The sequence below is a fragment of the Rattus rattus genome, chromosome 12 (assembly GCF_011064425.1).
Source record: "Rattus rattus isolate New Zealand chromosome 12, Rrattus_CSIRO_v1, whole genome shotgun sequence".
In the NCBI taxonomy this organism is placed as follows: domain Eukaryota; kingdom Metazoa; phylum Chordata; class Mammalia; order Rodentia; family Muridae; genus Rattus; species Rattus rattus.
In genome coordinates, this window is record NC_046165.1 from 88,719,416 (window position 1) to 88,738,532 (window position 19,117).

The window sequence follows — 19,117 nt, forward strand, 5'->3', positions numbered from 1 at the left end:
TTGAAAATAAAAGGAAATATTGTTATCATGATTCTATTTCAAAAGAAAAGAGGGTTGGAGAAATTTTTGATAGTTTTAAAATTGTGTCTATTATTTACATCTTTAGACACACTAGGATAGTTATTTTAAAAGACTAATTAATAGAATGCCTAAAATTCTGTATGTGTGCCAAAGGTGACAGTGGGTAAATAGTACGTATTTCAAGCAAGGAAAGCCATGCTCAGGAAAGCAATGTGTAGAGGGAAATAAATGTTAAAATGTTCAGAGAACAACAGCAGAAAGAATGGGGACTTTTCAGGCAAATCAGAGAAAACAAGAACCATTCAGAAGCTGAATGGAGACAAGGCAGGAGAAAATGGATCTAAAAAAAAAAAAAAGAGCCTACCAGGTTGGGGGTGGGGGAGGATCGATGTCATACTTTTAAAAAGACAAATTCATCTTATTGAAATCAATAGATAAACAGAATAACATGGTTACCACATGTCTTGCAGCAAAGTCTTCAAAAGCCCATGGCTTGGTCTGATAAGCTATATGCTTTGTTGGAGCCCATATGTTCTAAAATATTCTCAAGAAATCCCTTTACACACGAAAGCATCACCTTCAAAGAAAGCTGGACCTGGCTCTGAAGCCTGTTTCTACCACTTACTAGGTATTTAATCCTGACAAATTCTTAATGATGTTTATATCTTTTAAGCATCAACTTTGTGTCCTCCTGAATATAAAATTAGATAACACCTATAAAACACTTCTCACAGTATTTGACACATCAGCTTAGTTTGTCCTACCAAATGACTTCATTTACTTGTATGAATACTAACCAAACTCACCCAAACTAGTATTTGTTGGTGTATGTATGTATGTATGTATGTATGTATGTATGTATGTATGTATTATTTCATTGTACTAAGAATGGAGCCTAAGTCCTCCCACTTGCTAGGCAAGGCAACTTCTAAGCTCCATTTTTTGGTTTATAAAAAGAAGACTTTTTTTTCTTCAAAACCCGGGTGGCTATTTATGCTCTAGTAGATGGTCATATTTGGGTTTCAAGAAAGAACACAGGAAATTGTGGGGAATAAATAATCCAATAAACAAGTAAATAAATAAAGGTGTCACTTAAGAAGCACCTCAGAGATCTATGAGCTGGGAATCTCTGAACAAAGATTAAATGTAAATGTAAGATGACAGGCACCTAAGAGCTCTCTCTCTCTCTCTCTCTCTCTCTCTCTCTCTCTCTCTCTCTCTCTTTCCCTGCTTTGATGCACGAGCACCTCAAAAGCCTTTGGATGGAATGTGGAAGATGTTCTTCCACAAAATGTATGGGAGATGTTGAGTTCAAAGGTGACACTTCCCTGCCCAAGAGCTCTGTGCTGTTCAAAGGAAGAGCTAAAGCACAGTCCTGGAGGGCAAAAAGGGGCCAGAGCATTTCCCAGGGGCAAGCGTCCTCCATGGATAGAACTGCAGTCTTCACTGTGGCTTCACAGTGGGTGCCACACAGGATCTAGACTCTTCTTAAATGCTCTTCCCTCCCCTCAGTTCCAAAACTTTAAAATGTATGTCTCGTCATACTCATGAGAACTGTCCATAAGTGCACTCCTGAAAAACCATTGCTTGTGGGAGAGGAAATAGTTGCAGAGGTCTGATATCTTGATACGCAACAGTTCTCTTCCATTACCGCAGCTCTTTTGTTTACTGCCTTGAAGCATATGAGGAAATACAGGTTCTACCAGGGAAGTTTGCTTTAACCAAGAAAACAGTAAACTAAAGATCATTTTATTTTCAGAAATAGTAGAAGATATTATAAACCCAATGTTTATCTTGAAAAGTTAAAATCCTAGGTCAGCAAGATGGTTCAGGGTGTAAAGGTTCATGTCACCACGCTTCATGACCTGAGTAAAATCCCCAGAACCCAAATGCTGGAAAGAGAAAAAAGAACTGTGTCCAACGAGTTATCATGTGACCTCCATATACAGACATATATAGCACCCACCCCTCTCTCCCCACACATCAGCCTGCTTTCTTAAGCTAAAAAGGCCCCTCTGGCAGCATCTGCACTTTACAAAACTTGGCTGATGTCTCTGGCAAATATGTGTTCTCTTGACCTGTGGATGCAACATAGACTGTCAGGAATCACTTTAGTTTGAGAAATTGGCCAGTGAACTGTAATTACTAAAAGTAAAGCTTTGCATGCTACATGTATATTTTTTCTTGAAAGGGCCATCACATTAATTGAACTAAGATTCAATTAGAGATGGCTGCTGTCTAAAGAAATAGACTTCCTTTCTAGACATAATCTAACATGGCCAACTGCCAATGTATGAGACGGTTTCTTAAGAGAGGAGAGGAGTGCTGCAGTGTGAGAATCCACATACTATGGCAGACAGCAGCCATGGGCGTCAGGCTTCTATCACAAATATTAAACTCCAGCTATTATAGCCACTACATCCATCAAAGGAGGACAGTGTTCAGTTTTGGCTAAAACATGCTACTTAGATGCTATTTAAAAATTCTCTAGTAGTTATTACTTTGTTTAAAGTGAACGTGGTCAGACTTCCTTCTCAATCTCTCTCTCTCTCTCTCTCTCTCTCTCTGTCTGTGTGTGTGTGTGTGTGTGTGTGTGTGTGTGTGTGTGTGTGTGTAAATGAGTGCTGGCTGCTCCCAGCCTTCCCCAGAGGAGCTTTACATTAACTAGACACTCATTTCTTGTCTGGTTGAAGTGCTGAGAATAACAAAGGGCAGATTACCTGTAATTAAATGAGCCATCTATATGACCCACTAGAAGACTCATGAACATTGTACATGAGTGGCTGAAAAGAATGGAAGAGATGGAGAAAAGTTCTACTAAAAAAATCTCCTCTGGACATGATGTGATCCCCGTCAACTCGGTGAAGCTCTGGGTACCTGTGGACGACCTGTCAGTATTTCACAGTGGAAGAAGAGTTTATGAGGGTCCAGCCATCGTTTAGTTGAGAGTAATAGTTAATGGCTTCTGAAAGGGGCTAGTTTTCTTCAGCTAATAAGCTGCCTATGCTCCAATATAAAACTCTAACTCATGCTCATGCAAGCAACGTGATTAAATAAATGTGTCATGTGTCAAATCAAAAGTCTGAGGGGGATCTGCTCTGGAGGAGAAAGATGTCAGTGGGAGAGAAAAGAGGGATGATAAAGTGGAATTGGGGTTGAAAATTACTATGATTCATAATACACATGTATGAAACTTTCAAAAATTATACGATTTTTCTAAAATTTTCTAGTAGACAAAACATGAGCAGAAAATTAGTTTAAAGACTGACTGTTGATCATCTATGCATTCTAGATGAACAATCATTAAGGAGTAAACTCACTGCCTATTAATTTGGACAGTGACAGCTGTTATAATCCCCAGTGTAGGATTAGTCAAACATAACACTTGCTAATTTTCTATTTACATGCCAAAATTGGGCAATATTGTGACAATAAAAGGCCTGTAGTTATTGTGGTACATCCTAAACCTGTATAAGAACTCTGTATGCCCAGCCCATTTTGGACTGTTTTATATTTATGCTGACCTATAAAGCAGGTACATCCTCAAATTTTGGTGCCAAGGCATGAAGGAGAAACACCACAATTGTGCTGTTTTACAGTTAGGAATCCCATAACATCCTGACACACAATGCCTTTGTTCTGATAATTCAGAGAGAAAAAACACTATATCTCAAAGTAGTACAAGTGTCAACTTGGGCGGAGGTAGTAGTTTATATATTTAAAAGTTGGTTCAAACATGAGTCCTCAGTTCCTCTCAGATACAACAACCAGAAAGGAGCTTCTCTGAACCAGTTCTGACTTACTTATGTGAACTCTGCTCTTTCTTCACCCATGGGACAGAATGTAAAATGTCACTATGAACCTGTAGCTCAGGTTGTGAAACTGCAGCTGGAGTTAGAGGCCAGTAGTCTAGCCTCAGGGAGAAATTACTCATGTTCATGAGACTAGAATATAATTGTCTTGTGGTTCTTTGAAGCCACAGCCTCTGCCAGCCCCTTATTTCTGGGGGTTGAATGATAAAAACCACCAGACCTGGAGAGACTCCATCCCATGGAAGATATTTCTATTCCTGCAGTGTCTTGAGGGAAAGAAAAGAATGAAGTCATTCTACATAGCAGAAATTTGTTGGCCTCAAAACAGATGTGCCTCAGAGTAGGGTGTCAGAGAAAAAAGCCACCCTCAAATATAGGCCTGGTTTATTAGCAAATGAAATCCAATGGAAACTGTCTACTTTTGAACTGGTGAGAGAGTTTGTCCAGAGTCACACATCAACACCAAGTTGTACTATTCTAAAGCAGACAAGATCAGTATGCTGGTGCCGTACATCTCATCAGCTGTCTACTGATGGGTTTTTGTGCACCTTCGCCATCAGATTTAGGGTGCTTCCAATAGAAAGGCCATTGTGTAGTTTCCAGAGAGGATGGCTATCTTAGGTAGATGCAGACCCTTTAGGAATCGGTGTTGGCCTGGGCCTGTCTAATTTCCTAGCTCTGGGCTTTGATGACTCTGAGATGCCCTACACACCCTGCATTCTACCAAAGGATAAAGCCAAAGCCACTAGCATGCTTTTTCCTGAGATGTCAGTCCTCTTTAGTTTTTTCCTCTTTCCATCCCAGCTCTACCTTGTCTTTAATTTCCCTTGGATCTTAATGTAAAACATCACTTGGATAGAACCCTCTTCTCAGAATCTAACTTGAGAACCTGACCTAAGATGTTGGGATGCAAGACACAGCTTCACAATAAAGTAAATTGCAAACATGCATAATCCCGTAGAAGACAGAGACTCATTGAGAGGCCATCAATGGATAATACTGTTTTGTTCCTTGGAAATTTGTTTTATAGGAACATATAAATGCTTAGAAGATGAATAAGAGTATTATTGTGCAAGCATATGTACCTAAGTTCGATGGCCGCACCCATGTTAAATGCCACATATAGCTGCCTATAGCCACAGCACTGTGGAACAGAGATATGTAGATCTCAAGAGCTTGCTAGCCAGGCAGCTTAGCCAAAACAGCAAGCTTCCGGTTCAGTGAAAGACTTTGTATCAAGGCAATAATAGAAAGTGATGAAGAAAGACACTTGAGGAGACATACACTGCCACATACATACCACACATAATACATATACACACACGTATACACACACACACACACACACACACAAATACACACAGAATGAATGAAGAACAGATAAACGATGTTTGTATATTAAAGTACAAAGAACAATATTCATTTGGTCTTTATTTTTCAGTCCTATTTCCTTCCTATAAATTAATGACAAAAAAGAAGTAAAAAACCCTTCCACTTGAAGATGAACCCAAGATGTGGTCATTTGGATAGGAATGCCCTCCCTCAGACTCATGTGTTTTAATGCTTGGCCCATAGAGAAAGACACTATTAGGATATGTGGCTCTGTTGGAGTAGGTGTGGCCTTCTTGGAGGAAGTGTGTCACTGTGAGGGGTGGGTTTTGAGGACTCCGATGCTCAAGCTGTACACAGTGTATATTTTCAGTTCCCTTCTTCTGCATTTGGATCAAGATGTAGACTCTCAGCCCCTTATCCAGCAACATATCTGCCTGCATGCTGCCATGCTGTCCTCCATGACAGTAATGGACCAAACCTCTGAAACTGTAAGCCAGCTCCAATTAAAATGTTTTCCTTTATAAGAGTTACCATGGTCATTATGTCTCTTCACAGCAATACAACTCTAAAACACAAGATAAATGTGCCTCCTTTAGTTTCTAATGAAGAGAACTGAGAAAATGTGGGAGGTAAATGTTAAGTTCTATTAAGAACTTTAAGTAAGCATTCTTAAATAGCTAGGTTGGAAGGGTAAGGAAAGGGTGTAGAAAACCCAAACTATTAGATAACTCAAAATCATGCATCATTGCTTTACGTAAGCAGGTCCATTTTCCATTCCTTTTGCTTTAGGCAAATATCTAGGTCAGGTTTCCTTTTCTAAACATACACTCGCTGACAACACAGTGCACATCAGGTTGAACACCTGAGGTGTGATTTGCCATGCTGAGGGCATAAGACAGAGATCTGCCGTAACAAGGGAATAAGATAGAAACTCACTACACTGAGATATAAGATAGAGAACTGCCACGCCAAGGGCACAAGTTAGAGTTGCTTTTCACAGGAGCTTAAGAATTGAACACAAGCAATTTCAACACTGAAGCTGACAATATTTCTCATTAGACCTGGTTAAAAATATTTCACAGCTCCAGGAACACAGAAATGATGTAGTGACTCTGGATAACTGATAAATCATCCCACTTGTTGCAAAATTGTAAAGGAGTACACTTTCCTAGTGAGTATATAATTATTTAAAGATTCATAAACTACAAGCAGAATAATTGACCTATATATGATATGGTGCAAAACTATTAGCAATTTTTAAAATGTTAATGAAAAAATATTTTGCATGGCTTACTGTGGTCAAGTTATTTCATTTATTTACCTGACATTTTAACTTACACTAGAGCCCTGGAATGTAAATTAGGCTCTCTATAGTAGATTTTCTTGAGTTAAAAACTGCCATTTTTTAAACTCATTGAGAAAAATTAAAAAGTATCCCAAAAATCAATTTAGGAGGCTTACTTAGTAATATAAAAAGTCTTGGATGAGTATAGAGTACTATAAGTTTTTAATATTTTCAGATATTTTGTGTTTCATAATTAGGAAATGAACTCAGGAAAAACTCAAAAACTTTAAAAATTTTTGAGGGAAAAGATGCAGTTTTAAGAGTAATTCTTGAAATAAATTATTTTTAACTAAAAGAAACAACTATGTTTTGATCCTGTAGGTATCATTCTGACAGAGCATCATAACGAATATTAAAAATACATTTGTACTAAAGTAGACTCTACAAGACTGACATGTTTGCGGAAAGTCTGGTGTTATGACCATGCAGGCATCAGCCTTGAAGGGGACACAGCCAGATAAACACGCACAGCACCACCTCTGCAGAACATTTTATGTATATTTCCCTACTCCAGGATCCCCCACATTAGAGACTCGTGCCATTAAATTCTAACAAAAACGTGCCTGAATTCCATTTGAGTATCTTCTTAAATTCTTGTACTAATGATAACAAGAACCTCGAGAGGGTGCTGACGACCACTAGTGGGCACATAAATTTCCTGAAAACAATAGGCAAGAGCTAAAGAAGAAGAAGAAAAAAGTCTGTACTTCCAGAACCTCTACAGTCCATGATATTTCTTAGGACTTTATGTATGATATTTATGTGTGCCAGACATTGATCTATAACAATATTTCCTTTAATTTTCATAAATTATATTAGGTAATAAAACATCTTCATTTTATAAGGAGGGACCATAACCACAGCTAACCAACAATGTTACAGAGGAGCCATATGCAGGAGCCACTTCTGACCTCACTCTCAGAATTTGCAGCATCCTATGCTTCTCTTAATGGAAGGAGCAATGCAGAGAATGAAATAACTGTGAGTGGGCTACTTACAGAAGATGCAAAGAAAAAGAAAAATAGTTCCTGTCTCAGGAAAGTTAGACCAGAGCAGCAGAGAGATGTTACATCTGCTGTGGTCCCAACTGAGGCTGGGCTCAAAGAGCATGTAAGCAGGAAACCATGAAGGAGCAAAGAGGGAGGAGTCAAAGACAGACAGAAATCTGTCCATTTGACTGCATCTGACTTTGGTGACCTGAGAGTAATGAAAAGGACAGGCCCAGATTCCCAGAGGTAAAGCCCATAGAACTGGTCCAGTTTTCCTCTTCACACCAAAGAGGCAGGTTAGATCAATGGTATGTGTTTGCACGGAGTTCCAAATGGCTTCTGCCTCCCTCTAAACAGCTCTGGAAACAAGCTCTCACAGCCCTCCATACCTAAAACAGGGACATGCTAAACAGGGATTTCTGCAACGTACTACACATATCACAGATGCCGCACATACTCTGAAATAGAACAGTGATATAGGTCAGCAAACAGTGACAACACTCCAGTCATGGAGGACATGGGATGAAATGGGCAAAGCAAATGTTGAAGAAGTGGTAACAAACTGGATGAAGCTCAATGGACCATTAGCTCACAACCAGAAATGGGAAGTCAGCAGGGACTCCCTGAGGAGGTGTCCTTTATACTGGAACTCAAGAGATGATTATGAATTAGTTGTTGGGGTAGAGGCTAGAGGAAATATCACTAATCCTTAGGTTTAGGTGATATGTAAAGACCAAAGACAAAAAGAAGATGGCCAGAAGCACAGGGAGATCAGATTTGAAATGGAGGGAAGAGCCACCATTACACAGATAGATGACACAATGTACTCTTTCGCAACACTACCATCCAGTTTCTTCTTCACTGTAGTGTAGTTGAAGATAGGAACTCTGTAGAATACTTACTATGACGATATACAATAGATGTTTACGAAACATTAGTCGATAAGTGAATGAATCAATTAAATTATTATTTTTACTGTTGACCTTCCTGCTTGGATGGGAAGGTGTCTGGACTTGGAAACGCAGTAAGCACACAGCTCTGGGAGGGGTAGAATCCCAGAAGAGCATCCAGAGACACAGCTTTGAGAGGAAGCCTCCTCAGCAGAGGAGTTGCAGCTCCCAGGGATGGGTGTCCACGGCTGAGCTCAGGAGCTCAGGAGCCTCCGCCCTGCACCACTTCTTTGCTTCTTTTCTTCTCTCCATTACTTCTCGGCTTCTTCCAATGAGAAAGTCACACTGCCAAAAACCAGCTTTAACACCATAGGGTCAACCAAGGCAGGTACCCAGTGGGGGTCACCGCTGAGAGCAGTGACAGGAGCTGCCGCCTCCAGCAGACAGCGATTAGAAAGAATATTCAGGAGGCTTTTCTGTGAGGGAACAAAGCTTAATTTACTGGGTTTGGTACTCCCTGTGGCCAGTGAAAAACTCTGAACTTTTTTAACTCCTTGGGAGTCATCAAGAAAGAAAAGAGAAAATTTATACACACACATACACATTGAGTGGATAAAGCAAAGACAGACTTCAATAATCTCATGCATATACATACATACATACACACACACATACATACGTACATACTTTCTTACATGCAGATAGACAGACAGATACATACACATTCACATAATGAATGACTGGAGGAAAACCCCAACAAGCAAGCTCCAAGCACTTCACACATGTACATGTATACATGTATATATACATATGTGCACACAGTTGGAGGATGGAGCAAGCTCTAACACATACTCACACCACACAGTATTTACACATATATACATACATACATACATACATACATACATACATACAAACACACACACAAACACACACATATATACATACATACATACAATATATACACATAGTGAATGAGTAGAAGGTACGGTGTTCCAACACTACACTTTATTTTTTTCTTCCATTGCTTGTATGTCCCAGCAAAACCTTTCAAGCAGTATAAAATTACAATGTAATTCTGTTCCATTTTTCCTCAATAGTACCAAGAAGCATTCGTGAACCCCTAAAGACCAATCAAGAGTCAATTGGATGCAATCACACCAGGGCCTTTATTCACAAGCTAATGCTTGGGGCTTATCTCACTGCTGACCCACAAGACAGGTCTGGTGGAGAAAAGCCCCAAGGAATCATCAGGACAAGGTTTTATAGAAAATGGCAAGTAAGGGACAGGGTCCTTCTGGTTTCCATCTGTACCTGGAGCTGACCCCGTGCCACAGCTCTCCGTACCCAAATCCCAACGAGACAGAGTTTGTCTCCCAGGAATGCTGACACACCTGAGAGCATAGGTGAGACCACCATATTACTAAAGCTCAAAGCATACACTGCACCACACACAATAATAGTGGGAGACTTCAACACCCCACTCTCATCAATAGGCAGATCATGCAAAGAGAAACTAAGCAAAAACACAGTGAAACTAACAGAAGTTATGAACCAAATTGATTTAACAGATATCTATTGAACATTTCATCCAAAAACAAAAGAATATACTTTCTTCTCAGTACCTCATGGTGCCGTCTCCAAAACTGACCATATAATTAGTCACAAAACAGGCCTCAACAGATACAAGAAGACTGAAATAATCCTTTCATCCTATCAGGTCACAATGGACTAAGGCTGGTCTTCAATAACAGCAAAAACAACAGAAAGTCCATATATATATGGAAGCTGAACAATGCTCTACTCAATAATATGTTGGTCAAGGAAGAAATAAAGAGAAATTAAAGACTTTTTAGAATTTAATGAAAATGAAGGCACAACATACCCAAACTTATGGGATACAATGAAAGCAGTGCTAAGAGGAAAACTCATAGCTGAGTGCCTCCTAAAAGAAACTGGAGAGAGCATACATCAGCAGATTGACAGCACACCTGAAAGCTCTAGAACAAAAAGAAGCAAATACACCCAAGAGGAGTAGACAGCAGGAAATAATCAAACTCAGGGCTGAAATCAACCAAGTAGAAACAAAAAGAACTATACAAAGAATCAACAAAACCAGGAGCTGGTTCTTTGAGAAAATCAACAAGATAGATTAACCCTTAACCAGACTAACCAGAGAGCACAGAGACAGTGTCCAAATATAACAAAACCGAAATAAAAAGGGAGACATAGCCTCGCTCGCTGCAGATGGCCTGCCTCAACTATTGCTCTCCTACCACCACCCCACAGAAATGTTTTGACCCCCCACAGTCCTTTACCAAATGAGACCTGTTGTTGTAAAAATGTAAAAATAAAAAAGTATAGTTGTCTTTTACCTCGCTAGGTCCAGCACTGCGGTGCCCCAAGATATCTGCTAGATTTCTTGGCGGAAACACATCCCAACTCCGCTGCGGCCCAGAACAGCCGCACATACTTCTTCCTACACTCGAACCGTCATGTAAAAGAACACACAAAACAATAACCTTAGATTCAATTGATAAGATATAATTGCCCACCTAAACGTACAAAGCTCAGTACCATCCATCCCTTAGGAACATTAATAACAATCTGTAAATACACAGAGTGGAATCTTTACTTCAACCTCCATTGTCCTGCCACGGCTTCTCCCTCTCTCCCCTCCTGTCTCTTCCTCTTTGTTCCAGTCGCCTCCTCTTCCTTCAAACTTCCCTCCCGCCCATCTTTCCTTCTCCTCCAATGACAGGACTCCTTCTATCCTGTACCTGCCCCTCACCAGTACTTTACAAATTCAATGGGGGGAAGGTTCTGGTGAAGTCACCTGAGTTCTGAGTACATGACTAGGCAGCTGTCCTTGGGGCAGTGGAATTAGCATCAACATACAGAAAACTTCAGGGCAAACCACAACAGAGACCAGTGTCTCAAGCACTGGCTTCTCATCTCACCTGGGCCTCTGCCAAAGTTGTAAAATCTGGTGCAGATGCTCCAGGTGTAGCCCTTTTAGCCAATGCTGTAGCTGTTACAATGGGGCCAAAGAGAAGAACAGTAATTATTGAACAGAATTGGGAAAGTCCCAAAGCAACAAAAGATGGGGTCACTGTTGTAAAGTCAATTGGTGTAAAAGATAAATACAAAACTATCAGAGCTAAACTTGTTCAGGATGTTGCCAATAACACAGACGAACAGGCTGGAGATGGCACCACCACTGCCACTGTTCCGGCACAGTCTGTTGCCGAGGAGGGCTTTGAGAAGATCAGCAAAGGGGAAATCCAGAGAGGTGTGATGCTGGCTGTTGAGGCTGTAATTGTTGAACTTAAGAAATAATCTAAACCCATGACAACCCCTGAAGAAATTGCTTGGGTTGTTACGATTTCTGCAAATGGAGACAAAGACTTTGACAACATCAGTTCTGATGCAATGAAAAGAGTTGGAAGAAAGGGCGTCATCACAGTGAAGGATGGAAAAACCCTGAAAGATCAGAAGATACGTAGAGAAATTATTAAAAGAGCACTTAAAATTCCTGCAATGATAATTGTGAAGAGTGCAGGTCTTGAAGGGTCTTTGATAGTTGAGAAAATTCTGCAGAGTTCCTCAGAAGGTGGTTATGACACCATACTTGGAGATTTTGTGAACATGGTAGAAAAGGGAATCATTAATCCCAAAAGGATTGTAAGAGCTGCTTTCCTGAATGCTGCTGGGGTGGCCCCCTTGCTAACTACACTAGAAGCTGTAGTGACATAAATTCCTATAGAGAAGGAGCCTGGAATGGGTGAAATGGTTGGTATGGAAGGTGGCGTGTTCTAACTTCTAGAATAGTGCTTTGCCCTTCTCAATGAAGTGTGGCAGGAAGCTCAAGGCAGGTTCCTCCCCGATAACATCAAAGACATCACCTAAAGAAAGTGACTGAAGAGAAGGTGGGCTGATCACTGTAACCATCAGCACTTGTTCCCTTTGACAATATATAATGGCTTTCTGCTGTCATTGTCCATGCCTAAAGATAGTTATTTTGTAATTTTGAATAAAGACATTTGTACATTCCTGATGCTGGGTACAAGAGTCATGTACCAGTGTCCTGCTTTCAACTTAAATCACTGAGGCATCTCTATTGTTGTGTTAGCATCAGGACTGTAGCGCTGTGTCAGCACATGAGAAGTTCAGAAGCAGTCTCTCTGTGGAGGGTAAGGATGATTGTGCACAGAGTAGAGAAGTATCTAATTATGGGACAACCTTTAGTAATAAAATTTTGTTTAAAGTTAAAAAAAAGAAAAGGGAGACATAACAACAGACACTGAGAAAATTTTTAAAAATTATCAGATCCGACTACAAAAGCGTATATTCAACAAAATTAGAAAATCTGGATGAAATGGACAATTTTCTAGCAGATTCCAGGTGCCAAAGTAAAATCAGGATCAAATAAACTATCTAAACAGTTCCATAGCCCCTAAAGAAATAGAAGCAGTCATTAAAAAGTCTCCCAGCCAAAAAAAAAAAAAAAAAAACCAAGGACCAGATGGGTTTAGTGCAAAATCCTATCAAACCTTAATAGAAGACCTAATACCAATGCTCTTCAAAATACTCCACAAAATAGAAACAGAAAGAACACTACCCAATTCATTCTATGAAGCCACAGTTATAATAATAACAAACCAAACAAAGATCCAACAAAGAAAGAGAACTTCAGACCAATTTCCCTTATGAATATCAATGCAAAAATACTCAATAAAATTCTTGAAATCCGAATCCAAGAAAACATCAAAACGATCATCCATCATGATGAAGTAGGCTTCATCCCAGGGATGGTTCAATATATAGAAATCCATCAACATAATCCACTATATAAACAAACTAAAAGAAAAAAAAATGATCATTTCATTAGATGGAGAAGCAGGCCTTGTTGGGGGTAGCCTGGAAATTGGGGAGCTATGCTCAGGTTTTTTGGGGGGATAACCTGGAAACTGGAGCTAGGTACCAGCCTGTTAGTTTACTTGAATTTAAACTTAGGCAAGGTTTTCTAAGGTGGAGTCTGAACTTTGGTCTCTCACTAGTGAACGACTCAGTCATTCTAGTGAATGACCATGAAAAAACAATATACCTTTACCTTTAATGTATACCAATAACTTTAAAAAAGTAACATTATGTAATTACAGATAAAGAAAACAAATTATTTCCAAGAACCCATGTACATTCACAGTTAAGCAATTCGTTAGAGATTAACAAAGAACAAGCAAGGTAGTTTTCTCAGCCAATTTCTCTTACTGGTGGGCAGTAATTTGCAGTTCTGAAGAAAGGATTATTTTATCACTTATCTTTAAAGATAATCTTATAAGACTCTTAAAATCACAAGTCTAAGCTTTTATATAAAAATCAGTCATATCTGCCTTAAATCCTCAGAATGCATAACCACTCACCAGCAATTCTTATGAAATCATGTCAGAAATCTGAGGGCAAAAATTGGTATAAGAAATCAATCATCCAGCCTCAGTGAGAGTCAAGTCAGCCAGTGCTCCCATTGCTCTTTGTCCCTAACCATAAAACACCCCTTGCTTAACTAATAAGCAAGTTTTCTGAACTTCAAGTTGTTTCCTAAGATATCAGAGCCAGTAGTAAAAGTATCTTAACCTAGCTTCTCTAAAAAGTTTATTTTTCCAGATGTTTTCTAAGGGTGGTGATCATTGCTGACCATCTACATCTCTGTGTAAGTTCTTTCCTAGGGTGGTGACTGAATCCTAGATACGCCCCATCAGCAACGCCTGAAAGAGGTCGAGCATTATTATTGTGAGTGCCGGAGATGCAGCCAAATGAAGGGCTGGAGGCCCCCTTAGAGATTTCACACAATTCTAGATTAAGTGGGAACTGGGAAGAGAAAATTGAAAACTCCGTTACAGCACGAAGTCCTCAGGACACAGTACTCTAGGTTGTGCCTCAACCAAGACTTACCAGTAGTGACTGTGCTAATGGGTGGGCCACAGTTTATGAGTTCTAAAGCTATTTGTCATTCCTCCTGCATGGCCCTTGGCATCACACCAGGCAGCAAAACTCCTAAGAAAATTATTGGGAGGGGCCAGTTTATAGACAAATCCTCTGCTCCTGGGAGTGGACAGTGTGGAACTGAACAGACACAGCCTTTATATATAAGAATTCAGGGCGGGAGAGGGGCTTCTTCGGTGGAGAGGATTGGTGGGATTTCAAGTCCTGAGCTTCAAGAAGGTCAGAGATTGGTGCGTTTTCCTCTTCAGACCTTTCACCTAAAAATTAGCATAATCTGAGAAGGGTCTTATTCAGAAGCTGGAGATGACCTTTGTGACAGTTACAGAAGCCAGAAATGCAGATATGACAGGGAGGTGTGAGGGAGGGGCCTGGTTGCTGGAGCTCCTCAGGTGGAAGGAGGGTGAAGGAGAAGCTGGCGGCTTTCCTACTTTAAGGGTTTACAAAGTTTACACAGGTAGCCCACAGTAGGGAAAGCCTTCTGAGTCCTGCGAATAGTCAACACTTGGAATCACAGCAGAGTGAAACAAGAATTGCACATTTTGTAATTCTGATTTTAAAGCAGAAGCACGGTAGGACGTCAAAGTCTGTGGTTTGAAGACACAAAGTAAAGTCAGTAAAGTGTTTCTGCTTAAACTTTGGTGAACCAAAGAAAGTAAAGGGGAGAGCTTTCCCATACATTGTTGAGTAAAAGCAGAAAGAAGAAAAGCTGTTGAAGGGCTGTTCTTTGCAGTTGGCAGGGCTGGTACAGAATCGTGTGGATGATATAATGTTAAATAAAAATGCCATATAACACAGATGGGGTGTTTCTATTTCTCATGACCATAGTCATCAATGTGTTGTGCTCTATCATAAAATTATAAAGCGTGGTTCAGAGTAGTGCAAGCCACAAGAAACCTTCGAGCAGAAATAGAGGACAGTCTGGGGACAAGGCCAGCCCAAGCCCTGTGACTAGCAGCATTTTCATTGTCCCTTTCATCAGATAAATGGCTCACTGGTGGCTTGTCCATCATACACAGTAGTGTGAAGCATTGTCACACAAGAGAAATGATGGTGGCTATAGTGTCTCCCATTAAACCTTAAACATTTGCCACATAAAGAATTTTCATAGTCAGCTCTTGTCTTTGCAGCAAATCAGTATGACCTATGTTTCCTTTGAGTTTGTTGTATATATAAAATTAACTTTAATTCCAACGGGTTGGAGAAATATCTTAACGGTGGAAACCACATACTATTCTTCCAGAGGATCCAAGTTTAATGCCCCAAATCCACGTCAGGCAATCTCACGTAACTGTAGCTCCAAAGGTTCTGATGTCCTCTTCTGGCCATCGCAGGCTCCTGTACTTACTTGTGCACATTGCTACACAGAGAAACATGCATGCACATACTAAAAGATAAAAATAAATCTTTAATTTTTTTTAATTTCAAGAAGATGTCATTGATCATATTGATACCCAAGTGTCTTTCATGTCTAAAAGTGAATCCTCAAAAAAAAATTAGCATTGTTCTTCTTGGTGTGTAAAAGAAGAAAAAAGAATTTATCGTTGATATGTTTGTAAAAGGATAAAGGAGGGGAATATGTTCTATGGAGGTGTGGTGAGGTGTGGGGAAGGGGATGCCTCTGAGGGCCCATGCTGAGGCATCCCCTTCCTCCTAAGGGACCAACCGTGGTATAGTATAGAATAGAGTTTTACTCAGGGCATGGGAAGGGGAGTTAAGAGAGTAGTAGGGGCAGAAAAGGCAGAGAGAGAGAGAGAGAGAGAGAGAGATGAATAGAGAAGAAGTGAGACCAACCATGAGCACTTGGAGAGAAAGGGGAAGGAATGGGGGAGAGAAGGGGAAGCCAAGAATAAGAGCAAGAAAGAACAAGACAGCAGGGAAGAAAGCCACCCCTTTTTTTTTTTTTTTTTTTTTTTTTGGTTCTTTTTTCGAGCTGGGACCAACAGGGCCTTGTGCTTCCTAAAGCCACCCCTTTTATAGTGTCAGGTATACCTGGCTGTTGCCAAGTAACTGTGGGGCAGAGCCTAGACAGAATGCCAACAATCAATAAAAAGTAACTAATTACAAAATTGTCACTCTTTCAAATAAGTGACCATAGTTTTATTTTAATGTTTGTAACCACTAGACTATTTTAAAAAGCCATGCTAAACTTCACTATCTTTTATGAATTCCTGATAATAAGTTGAATCGAAACTGTTCTCAGTAATCCAAAGTCCTCAATTTCTACAACATCTGAGTTGCAGAATGTTCAGAGTCTGAATATGAACTTCTTTTTTCCTGCTTTATTCTTTTTTATTGTAAATATTTTTTAGCTGGATATTTTTTATTTACATTTCGAATGTTGTACTCTTTCCTGGTTTCACCACCATAAGCCCTCTATCCCATCTCCCTTCACTTCTTCTATAAGGGTGTTCCCCCTCCCCAACCACCCCTATTCCCACCCCCCGACATTCCCCTGCACAGGAGGTCCAGTCTTGGCAGGACCAAGGGCTTCTCTTCCCATTGGTGCCCAACAAGGCCATCCTCTGCTACATATGCAGCTGGAGCCATGGGTCTGTCCATGTGTACTCTTTGGGTAGTGGTTTGGTAGCTGGGAGCTCTGGTTGATTGGTATTGTTGTTCTAATGGGGTTTAAAGTAGCCCCTTCAGCTCCTTCAATCCTTTCTCTAATTTCTCCAACAGGGATCCCGTTCTCAGTTCAATCATTTGCTGCTAGCATTTGCCTCTGTATATGTCATGCTCTGACAGAGCCTCTCAGGAGACAGCTATATCAGGATCCTGTCAGCATGTGCTTCTTGGCTTCGTAGATATTATCTAGATTTGGTGGCTGTATATATGCTGTATCCCCAGGTGGGACAGGATATGAATGGCCACTTCTTCAGTCTCTGCTCCAAATTTGGTCTCCATATCCCCTCCTATGAATATTTTTGGTCCCTCTTTTAAGAAGGACTGAAGCATCCATACTTTGATCATCCTTCTTGAGCTTTATGTCGTCTGTGTATTGTATCTTGGGTGATTTGAGCATTTGAGCTAATATCCACCTATCAGTAAGTGCACACCATGTGTGGTTTTGTGTGATTGTGTTACCTCACTCAGGATGATATTTTCTAGTTTAATCCACTTGCCTATGAATTTCGTGAAGTCATTGTTTTTGATAGCTGAGTAGTACTCCATTGTGTAAATGTACCACACTTTCTGTATCCATTCCTCTGTTGAAGGGCATCTGTGTTCTTTCCAGCTTCTGACTATTATAAATAAGGCTGCTATGAATATAATGGAGTATGTGTCTTTGTTATATGTTGGAGCATGTTTTGGGTATATGCCTAGGAATGGCATAGCTAGGTCCTCAGGTAGTACTATATCCAGTTTTTTGAGGAACCTCCAGACTGATTTCCAGAGTAGTTGTACCAGCGTGTAATCCCACCAAAAATGGAGGAGTGTTCCTCTTTCTCCGCATTCTTGCCAGCATCTGTTATCACCTGAGTTTTTATCTAGCCATTCTGACTGATGTGCAGGAGAATCTCAGGATTCTTTTGATTTCATTTCCCTGATGATTAATGATGTTGAACATTTCTTTAGGTGCTTCTCATACATTTGGTGTTCCTCAGTTGAGAATTCTTTGTTTAGTTCTGTAGCCCATTTTTTAATAAGGTTATTTGTTTCTCTGGAGTCTAACTTCTTGAGTTCTTTATATATACTGGATATTCGCTCTCTATCAAATGTAGGGTTGGTAAAGATCTTTTCCCAATCTGTTGGTTGCCATTTTGTTCTAATAACAGTTTCATTTCCTTACAGAAGCTTTGAACTTTTATGAGATCCCATTTGTCGATTCTTAACCGTAAACCATTTGTGTTCTGTTCAGGAAATTTTCCCCAGTGCCCATGTCTTTGAGGCTCTTCATCGCTTTTTCTTCTATAAGTTTGAGTGTATCTGGTTTTATGTAGAGCTCCTTGATCCACTTGGACTTAAACTTTGTACAGGGAAAATAGAATGGGTGGATTTCCATTCTTCTACTTACTGAACACCAGTCGAAACAGCACCATTTGTTGAAAAGGTTGTCTATTTTCTACTGAATGGGTTATAGGTCTGTTGGAAAGATCAAGGTATGAGGGTTCATTTCTGGGTCTTCAATTCTATTCCATTAATCTATCTGCCTGCCTATGTACCAATACCATACATTTTTATCTCTATTGTTCTGTAATACAGCTCACGGTCACATTGGTAGTTCCCCCAGTTTTTTTATTGCTGAGGATAGTTTTCACTATCCTGGGTTTTATGTTATTCCAAATGCAAATTGCTCTTTCTAACTCTATGAACAACTGAATTGGAATTTTGATGGGGATTGCATTGAATCTGTAGATTGCTTTTGGTGAGATGGCCATTTCTGCAATATTAATCATGCCAATCCATGAACATGGGAGATCTTTCCATCTTCTGAGATTATGTTCAATTTCTTTCTTCAGACACTTGAACTTGTTGTTGGTTAGAGTCACAATGAGCTATTTTATGTTATTCGTGAAGGGTGTCCTTTCCCTACTTTCTTTCTCAACCTGTTTATCCTTTGAGTAGAGGAAGGCTACTTATTTATTTGAGTTAATTTTATATCCATCCACTTTGCTGAAGTTGTTTATCAGGCTTAATAATTCTCTGGTGGGACTTTTGGAGTCACTTAAGTAACTATCATATCATCTGCAAATAGTGATACTTTGACTTCTTCTCTGCCAATTT

The 19,117-nt window shown here is 39.9% G+C and overlaps 1 protein-coding gene across 1 annotated transcript in view; it reads left to right on the forward strand.

The window, feature by feature from the left end:
• The window catches only part of LOC116913284 (60 kDa heat shock protein, mitochondrial-like), a 36,333-nt gene extending 24,188 nt beyond the window's left edge, over window positions 1-12,145 (forward strand). The window contains 1 exon segment of the mRNA XM_032917412.1: window positions 11,268-12,145. Coding sequence (XP_032773303.1) covers window positions 11,268-12,145 — 878 coding nt within the window.
• Window positions 12,146-19,117: the final 6,972 nt, after the last annotated feature.